Below are 12517 nucleotides of genomic sequence, written 5' to 3' on the forward strand. Positions count from 1 at the left end.
GTATCTAAATACATTTAACTTTCGTTGGCCTTTAAGGCCTGTTATAAATGCGATATATCTAAAAACGCAGGAGTCCCCATGAACTGTAAAAAAAAAAAAAAAAAAAAAAAAAAAAAAAGACACAGCGAGGCTGACCCCAGATCAGAGCGAATCGCAACCTGCACTGAGTCGTGCCATGCGCATTCCAGAGACAAACGAACCGGAGTTATTATTTGCTGGACCTCCCGCCCGTCAATGTCAACCGTGTATAATCATGAGTGTAATTGGGCTTTCCGAGTTGTCCTTGAAATCTAATTGGTTCCGCTGTCAGCGGCAAAACTGCTGCGTGGGATTGGTCGAGCTGCGCGTCAACAACGCCCCCGTGTCGCCTTGTTGGGAAAGCAAGCAGTCAGTAACAGAACGAGAAGCTGTTGCGCCCACCTACCTTCCGCACTCCGATTGGTCTGTTTGCGAGAAAGACGTACGGGATGCCCAGTAGATTAGCGCTTCCGACACTGCGACGCCACAGCGCTCCCTTCTTCCCGCCCATTAGTTTGCCTTTCTTGCCTTCCCGCTCCTGCGCAGCTCTGCCCGGCCTGCAGCTCCCGTTACCTCGCCGCACGATTCACCCCCGAACACGGACAGCATGTCGGAGTACAGCGCGGTGCCGCCACCCGGGGCCGGAGCAGCTATAGGATCCGGTGGGATCAAGAAAGACGCTTTCGCGGATGCCGTGCAACGTGCCCGTCAGGTGGGGTTCGTGTGGTCGGTTCGGTTGGCCTCCAAAAAAAAAAAAAAACAACAACCCGGTGTGACGAGAGAGCGAGCGCGCGAGCTATCAAGTTAGCACGTTGTCTGCTGTACGGCGCCGCGGCCCGTTTTTTTTTTGTTTTTTTTTTTGTAGCCGGTGGACCCGGCGTGATTTAAAACGTATCCGTTGACGGGGTGGATCGTGGCTCTCGGTCTGAAATGACCAATGGGCGACCGTGTCCGCGGTTTTCTGAAGATATGGGCTTGTTGGAGGAAACCTCGCGCTCCGTCCTATTGTCTGCGAGCTCGCGGCCGTGGCGCGAGGCTCCGTGTCGCTGTAGCTCGCGGCCGTGGCGCGAGGCTCCGTCGTTATCTTGACGGCTAAGCTATCGTGGCTAGTTAGTTTAGCTTACCCGCCGCTTGTGCCGTAGTAACGTAAATCTGATCGAAGCTGACTTACGGTAATGTTTTCTTCGGAGAATGTGGAGGCTGTGTATCTAACGTCTCTCTGTCGCAACGGAGTGAGGAAAGTGTGTTAAAGCGTTACAGTTGCCGTTACCAACCGGCCTCTTGGCCTTGGTTCAATCAGGTTAGCTCTGCTGGCTAACTAACGAGTTCAAAGTGTGACATTTTCACAGCCTACGGCCTGGCCCATACTGATGATCCTCCACCGGCAGCCATATCTCGCCAACTCGGAGGTGCAATTACTCGTTTGTTCGCGTTGCGTCTCTTGTTAAACGAACGTTTGTCGGGTGTGTGTGTGTCGTTTCTACCAAGTCGCTGTCTGCGTGCCGGTCCGAGCTGCGAGCTGTAGTAGACTTCACTCATCACCTCTGCACAGTTTAGCCTGAGCGCTTCGTCTGCGTGGTCGTTCGTTTGTGCACAGTGGGTTTGACAACTTTCTGGCTTTGAGAGGTCCAAAACTATGTGTTTACCTCCCCTTTGCTTCTCTTAGATTGCAGCCAAGATCGGCGGAGATGTTGCTGCTGCCCCTATGAGCAACAACGGAGGCACAGAGAGCTACCCGTTCACACCGCAGAAACGATCCCTAGAAGACGGAGGTACACACAACCCAGTTCACAAATTCATATGCGCAGTCACAGAATTCCAAGCTTTTTCTCAAAAAAAAAAGAAACGCACAGCACAGAGCTGTCTACTGTTTGATGATGTATGTCTTTTTTTTTTTTTTTTCCCTTCCACAGATCAGCCAGACAGTAAGAGGATGGCTTCTCAGAGTGACAGAGACAACGCTACAGCACTGTGTGAGTGTTTTCTCTCTCTCTCGCTCTCTCTCTCTCTCTCTGTCTCACACACACACACACACACACACACACACACACACACAAACGGCAGGGGCAGTGTGTGTTTCGTTTTGCGTTTCGACACACATACGTAGCGACTGGGAGCTTTTGTCTTCATGCCTGCTACAATCCCACCCATCCACACGAGTCCGTTCTGGAAGGTGCTAACTGGACCTTGTACACGCATTCCCACAGAAACACGAGCTCTTCCACATGCATGCACTGTGTGACTCACACAGGCTGCAAGATGTATATTTAGACTAATTAAGTAATGTTGGGTGTTTTGACCCACAGCCATCGGGGCCCAGCTGGCTGCACTGTCCCAGCAGAGGTAAGACCTTGTTCTCTTTTAGAAGGGGGAAAGTTGGGAGGACGGTGGCAACAATGGCAATAGTTATATTAAAGAGCTTTCGATCTGTGGAGCTGTTAATTTATACTGAGCTGCTGCTAAGTGTTAATGTTGTTGATCTGAGTGTGTTGGGAAGGTTCCTGGATGCACTAAGCTGTTAGTGGGTGTACTGTCCTCACCCCCCCTCTCTCCCTGTCCACAGTGGACGCCCTTCCTCTCTAACGGAGGAGTACAGAGTACCTGATGGCATGGTAGGCCTGAGTAAGTACACACCCTCCTCTCCAATACCACGCGAAGCAAGGCTGTCTCTGGGGTGCTTTGGTTGGTCGGGGGGTGTCCTTTTGAGGCGATCTGATTGGCTCTCTGGTCTCTCCTTTGGTGTGCAGTCATTGGCCGAGGAGGAGAGCAGATCAATAAGATCCAGCAGGAGTCTGGGTGTAAAGTTCAGATCGCCCCAGGTGAGTGGTGAATGAAGGCGCCTTGTAGGCTGCAGGCTGCCTGTCAGGAACATGTAGGCAAAACGGGTGTAAATCGTAGGGCTGGTTTTGGACCTGCTGCTGAAAGGATAAAGCAGGTTTGTTTAGTGCTGCTGTTAAAATGTGATCGCATGTTGGACCGATTGCGGCAGTGCACAAAACAGGTTCTGAAGGGTGTGGGGGAACAGGGGTTTAGAGTGTTAGGGCTGATCTGGAAGAAACATCACAGTTCAAAAACAAACAAACTGTCCAATTTTTGTTTGTGACATAGTAATGTAAACTAAGAAAGTCCAGAAGGAAAGCGCATGCGCGCGCGCGCGTGTGTGTGTGTGTGTGTGTGTGTGTGTGTGTGTGTGTGTGTATGTGTGTGTATAACAGTTAAAACCAGATTGAAGCGAAATATAATTTGTCTCTTTGGCACCCTTCATTGCCAAACAACTATTATTGTACTGTTCAGTATCAACTGTTATAGGAAGCTCACATGTCTGGAGAAGACACCATTTGTATTTGTATGACTTGGTGTGGGCAGACATTTGAATTGCATAATGACTGAGCATGCATGTGGATTATACTATGAGTATGCTATCTTGTATGTTAATCAAAATAAATGTTTTAATTTTGTGTGTGTCTGTCTTTGTAGATAGTGGAGGTTTACCCGAGAGGAGTGTCTCTCTGACTGGATCTCACGACTCCATTCAGTAAGTGTGAACCCTTTTTCCAGCACTTAGCTCGCTCCGGAGTCTCCTCGGAAGCAGCAGGGCCATTTTCGGTCCGGATCCGGAGCTGTCCGGGTTGGGTGGTTCTACGTCCCTCGGTTGACTGTGTGAGGGGTGTGTGGAGCTGGGAGACAGTGATGTCCACTGGCTGTAGGTCCGTGAGCACTGCGTGTAGGACGCGCCATAGTGCGTCCTGTGTCCCGGCAGCTCCCGGTCCTGCTCGAGTGTTCTGTGGCTTCCCTGCACCAGTGATGCTGTCCCAGCTCACGGAGGTGCCAATAACAAGCCAACAAGCTGAAATCGGGGCCGTGGGGCATCTTGGGCAGTGTCCCACTGCGATTGGGCTGAACATGCATGGTTTTCCGTGGTCAGCCATAGGGGCATGCACTGCGACAGGTGGCTATGCGGCGAACCACAAGGTGGTCATAAGACGTCTGGAAAAACCAGTGCTGGGTCGCCATAATACTCATAAAGTGCACTTGCCATAATGTAAATAATGTACATTTCTGGACCTTCTGGTTGTTCAGGGTGTGTGCGCGTGCGTCGGGTGGTTTTCTAGTGTTGTTTTTGTTGTTTTTTCCCCTACCTCTACCGTCTGCTTCGGTCTGTCTCAAACTTGACCTCTCGCCACAGGAAGGCCAAGATGCTATTGGATGATATCGTCTCCCGGGGGCGGGGCACCCCGCCTTCCTCTTTTCACGAGGCCAATGGCAGTGGCCACATGCAGGAGATGATGATACCAGCAGGCAAGGCCGGCCTGGTCATTGGCAAGGGTGGAGAGACCATCAAACAGCTGCAGGTAAGGGGGTGTGGCTTGCATGTGGACACTAATGTAACACCTGCGCACTCTGAGCATGCAAGTATTAAGATTGGAATTCCACCCTGTAATATTCTGTATAAGTGGTATCTGTAACTTTGTGTGTGTAGGAGCGTGCTGGTGTGAAGATGATTTTGATTCAGGATGCCTCTCAGGGACCCAACATGGACAAGCCTCTTCGGATCATTGGGGAACCATACAAAGTGCAGGTGTGTGTGTGTATATATACACACACACACACACACACACACACACACACACGAACACACACGGTCAGAAAGTTGTTACGCTGAGAGCATTAGGTGTATGTATGTATGAGAAGTGCTAAATGAGTTAAGTACTGAATAACCAGTCCAGCAAAAGCTTAATCTCTCTCTCTCTCTCTCTCTCTCTCTCTCTCTCAGCAAGCACGCGAGATGGTGCAGGAGATTCTGAGGGAGAGGGATCACCCTGGTTTCGGAGAAAGAAATGATTACGGCTCGCGTATGGGTGGAGGAATAGAGGTGAGGCGTGCGCGTGCGTGTGTGTGTGTGTGTATATATATGTATATAATTATATATAATGTGTGTGTGTGTGTGTGTGTGTGTGTGTATATATATATATATATATATATATATATATATATATATATATATATATATACACATGTATGTAATATACATATACACATGTATGTAATATACATACATGCATGCATAATAAATATATATGTGTGTAATATATACACATACACAAATATACATACATACGTGTGTGTATTATATATATTTGTATGTATATATACACATACATACACACATACAAATTTATTTTTATATATATATATATATATATATATATATATATATAAAATATACACACATGTATGTGTAATATACATACATACATACATACATGCATAATATATAAATATATTGTGTGTATATGTATATATACGTGTGTGTGTAATATATACACATACACAAACACACAAATATACATACATACAAATATATATAATACACATACGTATGTATATTATATTATTTATATATATAATTATATATATAATACACATACGTATGTATATTATTTATATATATAATATACACATGTATGTGTAATATACATACATACATACATACATAATATATAAATATATATATGTGTGTGTATGTGTGTGTGTGTAATATATACACATACATACATACATATATAATACACACACGTATGTATATATACACATACATACACACACGTGTAATTATATATATATACATACATACATACACACACACACACACACACACACACACACACACACACACACACACACACACACACACTAATCGTGTGTGTGTGTGTGTAATGTGGCCTTGTTCTGGTACACTGAGCCCAAAAGGCGTGCGAGACTGCAGCGTGTGCTCAGCTGGAATGTTGTTTTACTGCCGCTGACTTCAGGGTGTAAATGATTTGAGCTAATTTCGTGATGTCTGCTCGGTCAGGTGCCCGTCCCGCGCCACTCTGTGGGTGTTGTGATCGGCCGGAACGGAGAGATGATAAAAAAGATTCAGAATGACGCAGGAGTCAGGATACAGTTCAAACCAGGTGCATTTCACTTAGTTTCCTCTTTAATTATGGATTACGATACTTCTGTGTCTAATATGTGTATGTGTGTGTGTGTGTGTGTGTTAGATGACGGTAACGGTCCAGATAAGATTGCTCACATCATGGGGCCCCCAGACCGCTGCGAGCATGCGGCCAGCATCATCAATGACCTCCTACAGAGCATCCGCGCCCGGGAAGAGGGCGGAGGGGTGAGGGCAGCGAGCATGTTGGATGGGACAGTTGATCACGGTTCATGTTTGTGGTTTAATTAGCGGCTAGATCGGAGTGCTGAATATGGGAGTTTGCGTGAATGTTCAGTGGAGGTGGTCGGATCCATAAAGCTGGTTTATGGTCGTATTTGGAACAGGTAGAGACTGAATGATCTCTCCCTGTCCCCAGGGACCTCCTGGACCTCCTGGTACTGGTATGCCTCCAGGTGGGCGTGGGCGGGGGCGTGGCCCGGGCAGCTGGGGCCCTCCCGGCGCTGAGATGACCTTCTCGATTCCTGCGCACAAATGCGGCCTCGTGATTGGCCGCGGTGGCGAGAATGTCAAGTCCATCAACCAGCAGACGGGGGCGTTCGTGGAGATCTCTCGGCAGCCACCGCCCAATGGGGATCCCAACTTCAAGCTCTTCACCATCCGGGGAACGCCCCAGCAGATCGACCATGCCAAGCAGCTCATTGAGGACAAGATCGAGGTGCCGGGGGAGAGGGACTGTCCTCGCATGTCAGAGCTGTCGAGCGAGAGCTCTTGGCAGTGCAGACTGGGCTCATGCTGTGTTTCGTCTCTTGCTCTGCAGGGTCCTTTGTGTCCTGTGGGCCCTGGGCCGGGCGGACCCGGGCCGGCTGGCCCAATGGGCCCCTACAACCCCAATCCATATCAGCCTGGGCCGCCCGGAGGTCCTCCCCAGTCAGTACCACAGTGCTCTTACCCCTCAGCTGCTCGTGTACTCTACACTGGATTCTGGCCAGAATGCTTAGTTTATTAATTCTAAATGTTATTAATGTTTTATAACATTAATTTTATTAGCCGTTGAATAGCCAGTCACACCAGCTGCAGGCCTGCGTGGAGTTTTGAGTTATTTGATCAAAGTTGATTAAATGTTTGTTCTTGCTTGTATAATGCTGAGCGTGTGTGTGTGTGTGTGTGTGTGTGTGTGTGTGTGTGTGTGTGTGTAGTGGAGGTCCTCCAGGTGTGCACCAGTACCCTCCCCAGGGCTGGGGAAACGCCTACCAGCAGTGGCAGCCTCCTGCGCCCCATGACCCCAGTAAGCCCTGATGTCTGGAGTTTGCTAGCAGCATGTTGTGTTTGTGTTCTGGGTTATAGCCTGATGAGGAGCGCAGTGACAGAAGGAAGCTGGGGGTGGAGTTTAGAGAGGGTCCTGCAGATTGCTCTGCATGCCATTTAATAAGTTTCAGTATCCACTCCAAATATTTATTCTTCTTACAGTTAGGTGACTAGATCAGGAGGGCCAGACTCCCTTATAGCCAAGTTCAGCATAAGACCAAGCAATGGCTATAGATTTTTAACTTCTTTATCCTTTAATCCTCACAGCTGTTGGTTGTGTCATAGGTAAGGCAGCGGCGGACCACAGTGCAGCGTGGGCAGCGTACTATGCGCAGTACTATCAGCAGCCTGCAGGGGGTGCCATGCCTGGCCAGACACCCAGCGGCCAGCCAGCTGCTCCTGCCCCTGCTGACCAGAGCCAAGCGGCCCAGAGTACAAACCAACCTGACTACACCAAGGCCTGGGAGGAATACTACAAGAAAATGGGTATGGGTGTGTGTGTGGGTGTGGGTGTGTGTATAAAATTAACCTGAATGTAAATAACTGAAGGGGCTCTGCTGGTCTGCAGCTCAGACAGGTGGTGGCGCTGCTCCCGCAGCAGGGGGCGCTCCTGCGTCTGCGGCGGCAGCTGGGTCTGCAGCAGGACAGACTGACTACAGCGCTGCCTGGGCAGAGTACTACAGACAACAGGCTGCTTACTACGGTCAAACAGCACAGAACCCTGGGCAGCCTGCAGGCACACAGCAGGGACAGCAGGTACACACACAGACATGAATACGGGCATGTCGGAGGCTGCGTGTAGGTGTTCTCGTGTGGTGGGATTTTTATTTATTTTTGCCTGTCTTCATCTGTGGTGATGTGATCGTAAGACTTCATTGACGTGACTGGTTTTGCTGATGCCAGGTTTTGTCCCGTTTCTTTTTTCAGGCACAGTGATGCAGACTGGGCGGGGTCTGGGCTCACTGGCTCCTCCCACTCTCAGATGACTTCCACGCACCCCATCTCTTGGCCCCACCCCCCTTTTTTCCTCATTGTCGTTTGTTTCTCGTCTCCTCTTCCAAGCGACAAAGGAAAATGAACAAAAAGAAACTTGTAAATGGTGAGATTTTTTTTTTTCTTTTGGTTTTCTTTCTGGTCACCCCCAGCACTCAAAAAATGGACTAATCCAAGCGTTAGATGATTCCTTCCTGCTCGTCCTCCTGCCTCTTAAATGTGATTCTAAAACCATTGCCAGGGAAACAAAAGGGAAGGCTCCCCATCACTGGCTAACCTCCATCCTCAAATGGACTCGCTCTCTGTTGCTTTTTTTTTTTTTTTTTTTTATATAAAATATTTCAAAGAAAGCAAAAAAGTCAAAAATGCAGGAGCTACTGCATTTAAAATGCTATCTTTTTTTTCTTTTCTTTTTTTTGCTTTTACAGTTTTAATTTTTTGTTTTAAGAATGTTTTTGTTTTGTTTTTCCCCTGATAGAGGTTGGAACATTCCCAGTGTCTCTTCATTCATTCTGAGCTTTTTACTGTTTCATTGCTGCCCAAGTGTTCCCTCCTGCAGTTGGGTGTGTGGGTGTGTAAGTGCGTATCCGAGTCCAGACTGAGTTTGTGTGTGTGTGTATGGGAGTCTACTGAATGAGTGAGCTGTTCTTTTTAGCACCCTGGTCTACACTGTCCTAGTGACCCACCCACCCCTGCCATCTCAGCAAGCCCTGATGTTGTTATATATATATATATATATATATGTTGAACGCTTGGTTTCTTTTTTTTCTTTTTTCTTTTTTTTTACTTTTTAATGATTGTTTTTAAAAACTTCACAATAAAAGAAGATATGCAGCCTGGGTGTCCTTGTTCACTTTGCTACTGAGTCAGCAGGGTGTGAAACTCTTTAGTTTACAGGAGTTTATGATGTGGACTACACTTCCCATAATGTGATAACAGCGTTTCACTAAAACTGTCATCAGGTGCAATCCTGTGTACCTTTTCGGTTTTCTTTCTGTAACATTTCAATAAAATGCAGAAGTGATTAAACCGTGCAGTGGCGTTTTTGCCCACTAGGGGAAAAGTGGCACTAGTGAGCAGCTCGTTTAAAGATGACAGGCTTCGCAATGGCTGTGTGAGCCCGACCTTTTGTGTTTTCCTAGTTGCCCAATGAATATAATACACCATAGAGTTATCACAAGAATCGCATTGGCTAATATTCAAAAGCATAATGTCCTATAAATGCTTTTCCTCTATGTATAGTTCAAACATGAGCATGTATTTATTAATGAACACCATTTTCACATACCTAGTCTGTCCAGATGGCAAATGTGCTACCATACACAGTCACTTCAACCTATTGAAAATTACAAAAAAAAGTGTTTGTATGATCTGGTCCTGATGCGTCATTGAGGACCTTTTTTTTCTCAGACTGGTAACTAACTGGTTACTCTTGCAGGTGTGTTAAACTAAGCACAACGTAATGGACCCTGGGCGTGCCACCACGTGTGTACTTAAGAGAAATTAAAAAGCTCAGTCACAACAGAGAGAAACGTTTCCTATTTATTCAGATCACCATTAAGAGAAGTTTTGTAGAAGTGCTGTGTGTGTTTAACACTGAATAGACCTGCTCATAAAGCTTTATGCAACCTGAAAGGGATCACACAGGTCAACAGATCACTTTCTTCTTTTGGTTTTTATTGGGTAGGTGGGAAAAAAGGCTTGCTGACCTTAGAGCGGAACGTCTTTAAATGGGCTAAAAACAACAGTATTTACATTCCACACTAGACACTAACATTCAGAAATACAGGACACTGTCTATTACTGTCAGGATTTCCAAACGTGTAGGGATCAACAATCCAGAAAGTGTTCTGGACTTGGTGAGAACAGCAGTCATAAACTTAGAAGATAAAAATCGGAATATAAAAAGCAGCTCTGAGCCTATCAAAACACATTCTCTTGGTGAGTTCATTCTACCATGGTGCACTAAGGACATTTTCAAACCACACACTCCATCCGCTCCACTACATGGATGTCCTTCCCTCATTACATGATTCCCTTAGCTCAGACACTTCACAAGATGGTAAAGCTGCTTCAGGGACCAGGAGCCATTTCCGATTCGCTCAGTAGCTTCTGCAGTTATATCTAAATTATTTTTTTTGTCTCATTTGAGATGTTAAACGACAGTGTGTTGGACTTTGGTTCATAGAGAAGATAGAGGTTCCTGATGCAGACCTAAGTGACCCCGCCCCAGTCCATGGACACTCGGCCCCTTTCCATGGTCACCTTGCCCATGTAGTCAGTGCTCTGCAGGCCTCGTTCAGATAAGTGCTGGAATCGCATTCAAATGTAGACTAAGTGAGAAACACCGACAACGCTGAGTGAAGATCCAAGACGGTGGGAGACAAGTCATACAGCAGGTGAAGCCTGGGACACTGGCACACGCACACACACACACACTCCCTGTTGTCAGGTTCACCTCCCTTCCCACGCATCCTCTCGCTGTTTTGCTGCCAGCTGTTTTTGTTCTGGAAGGAATTATTCACAGACGTGTGTGAGCAAAAGAATCATTCAGAGACGTGTGTGAGCAAAATAAGCATTCAGACGTGTGTGAGCAAAAGAATCATTCAGACGTGTGTGAGCAAAAGAATCATTCAGAGACGTGTGTGAGTAAAAGAATCATTCAGAGACGTGTGTGAGTAAAAGAATCATTCAGAGACGTGTGTGAGCAAAAGAATCATTCAGAGACGTGTGTGAGCAAAAGAATCATTCAGAGACGTGTGTGAGCAAAAGAATCATTCAGACGTGTGTGAGCAAAAGAATCAGAGACGTGTGTGAGCAAAAGAATCATTCAGAGACGTGTGTGAGCAAAAGAATCATTCAGACGTGTGTGAGCAAAAGAATCATTCAGACGTGTGTGAGCAAAAGAATCATTCAGACGTGTGTGAGCAAAAGAATCATTCAGAGACGTGTGTGAGTAAAAGAATCATTCAGAGACGTGTGTGAGCAAAAGAATCATTCAGACGTGTGTGAGTAAAAGAATCATTCAGACGTGTGTGAGCAAAAGAATCATTCAGAGACGTGTGTGAGCAAAAGAATCATTCAGAGACGTGTGTGAGTAAAAGAATCATTCAGACGTGTGTGAGCAAAAGAATCATTCAGACGTGTGTGAGCAAAAGAATCATTCAGAGACGTGTGTGAGTAAAAGAATCATTCAGAGACGTGTGTGAGCAAAAGAATCATTCAGAGACGTGTGTGAGCAAAAGAATCATTCAGACGTGTGTGAGTAAAAGAATCATTCAGACGTGTGCGTAAGCAGCTGCCACTGATGCCAGTGTGGACACTACCAAAAGTGTGGCAAAAAAGAGAGTAGAATGGTATAGATGACCATCTCGAGCTGTTAGTGGACCACAAGCATTTGTTCACAAGTGTGTGGTGTGTCACCTTTGGCTTGCCGTAGCCGAGTCCTCTCTGCTTCACGCTGCTCTTTGCTTTGGTGGCTCTTCACTCCCAGAGCTCCAATGACCAAGCGGTGGGCGAGAGACGCAGTCGTCTGGGGTCGCTCTTTAGCCGGCAGGAGGTAGTCTACAGACACAGAGAGAGAGAGAGAGAGAGAGAGAGAGAGAGAGAGAGAGAGAGAGAGAGAGAAGAGGAAAAAAAACAAAAAATAATCAGTTTAGTGCACACACATGAAAGAGACATAAATACTGCTGGGGAGTAAGAGAGAGAAGAGTAGAACAGAAGAAGAAGAGAGACAGAGGAGTGCCAGAGGAGGCAGAGAGACAGGAGTGCCAGAGGAGGCAGAGAGACAGAGGAGTGCCAGAGGAGGCAGAGAGACAGAGGAGTGCCAGAGGAGGCAGAGAGACAGAGGAGTACCAGAGGAGGCAGAGAGACAGGAGTACCAGAGGAGGCAGAGAGACAGAGGAGTGCCAGAGGAGGTAGAGAGACAGAGGAGTACCAGAGGAGGCAGAGAGACAGGAGTACCAGAGGAGGCAGAGAGACAGGAGTACCAGAGGAGGCAGAGAGACAGAGGAGTGCCAGAGGAGGTGGAGAGACAGAGGAGTGCCAGAGGAGGCAGAGAGACAGAGGAGTACCAGAGGAGGCAGAGAGACAGAGGAGTACCAGAGGAGGTAGAGAGACAGGAGTACCAGAGGAGGTAGAGAGACAGAGGAGTGCCAGAGGAGGCAGAGAGACAGAGGAGTACCAGAGGAGGCAGAGAGACAGAGGAGTGCCAGAGGAGGCAGAGAGACAGAGGAGTGCCAGAGGAGGCAGAGAGACAGG

The 12517-nt window shown here is 47.2% G+C and overlaps 2 protein-coding genes across 8 annotated transcripts in view; one reads left to right on the forward strand and one right to left on the reverse strand.

The window, feature by feature from the left end:
* The first annotated feature begins 533 nt into the window (after positions 1–533).
* khsrp (KH-type splicing regulatory protein) lies at positions 534–9286 on the forward strand. Of its 4 annotated transcripts, none has more exons than XM_081701699.1 (18): positions 534–730; positions 1685–1790; positions 1932–1991; positions 2325–2361; positions 2582–2640; positions 2766–2837; positions 3496–3553; positions 4205–4370; positions 4499–4597; positions 4793–4891; positions 5873–5975; positions 6063–6184; positions 6375–6674; positions 6777–6886; positions 7156–7244; positions 7532–7750; positions 7833–8020; positions 8192–9286. In XM_081701699.1, exons 1-18 carry the CDS (start codon positions 626–628, stop codon positions 8198–8200), a joined length of 2001 nt encoding a protein of 666 aa, XP_081557825.1. In that variant the 5' UTR covers positions 534–625; the 3' UTR covers positions 8201–9286. The 4 variants fall into 4 exon arrangements, with proteins under 4 accessions (XP_081557825.1, XP_035390563.1, XP_081557826.1 ...); XM_035534670.2 differs by having other exon boundaries at positions 535–730; positions 7550–7750; XM_081701700.1 differs by lacking the exon at positions 2766–2837 and having other exon boundaries at positions 535–730.
* Positions 9287–9913: 627 nt separating this feature from the next.
* r3hcc1l (R3H domain and coiled-coil containing 1-like) overlaps positions 9914–12517 on the reverse strand; it is a 4722-nt gene continuing 2118 nt past the window's right edge. For 3 of the 4 annotated variants that reach the window (XM_027031612.3, XM_027031614.3, XM_027031613.3), the window contains exons 6-7: positions 11681–11821; positions 9914–10764 (exon numbers count right to left, since the gene is read on the reverse strand). In XM_027031612.3, coding sequence (XP_026887413.2) covers positions 10712–10764; positions 11681–11821 — 194 coding nt within the window. In that variant the 3' untranslated portion in view covers positions 9914–10711. Of the gene's footprint in view, positions 10765–11680; positions 11822–12517 lie in introns of those variants that run through there. The other variant, XM_027031615.3, reaches the window with a different exon arrangement.

This window comes from Electrophorus electricus, chromosome 18, assembly GCF_041902795.1.
Source record: "Electrophorus electricus isolate QZ-2024a chromosome 18, ASM4190279v1, whole genome shotgun sequence".
Lineage (NCBI taxonomy): Eukaryota > Metazoa > Chordata > Actinopteri > Gymnotiformes > Gymnotidae > Electrophorus > Electrophorus electricus.

Excerpts from the sequence above, each read along its gene's own strand:
- khsrp (XM_081701699.1), top strand. The coding sequence starts at position 626 with ATGTCGGAGTACAGCGCGGTGCCGCCACCCGGGGCCGGAGCAGCTATA. Across the intron at positions 731-1,684 it reads CCGTGCAACGTGCCCGTCAG|ATTGCAGCCAAGATCGGCGG; the intron begins GTGGGGTTCGTG and ends TGCTTCTCTTAG. Across the intron at positions 7,245-7,531 it reads TCCTGCGCCCCATGACCCCA|CTGTTGGTTGTGTCATAGGT; the intron begins GTAAGCCCTGAT and ends TAATCCTCACAG.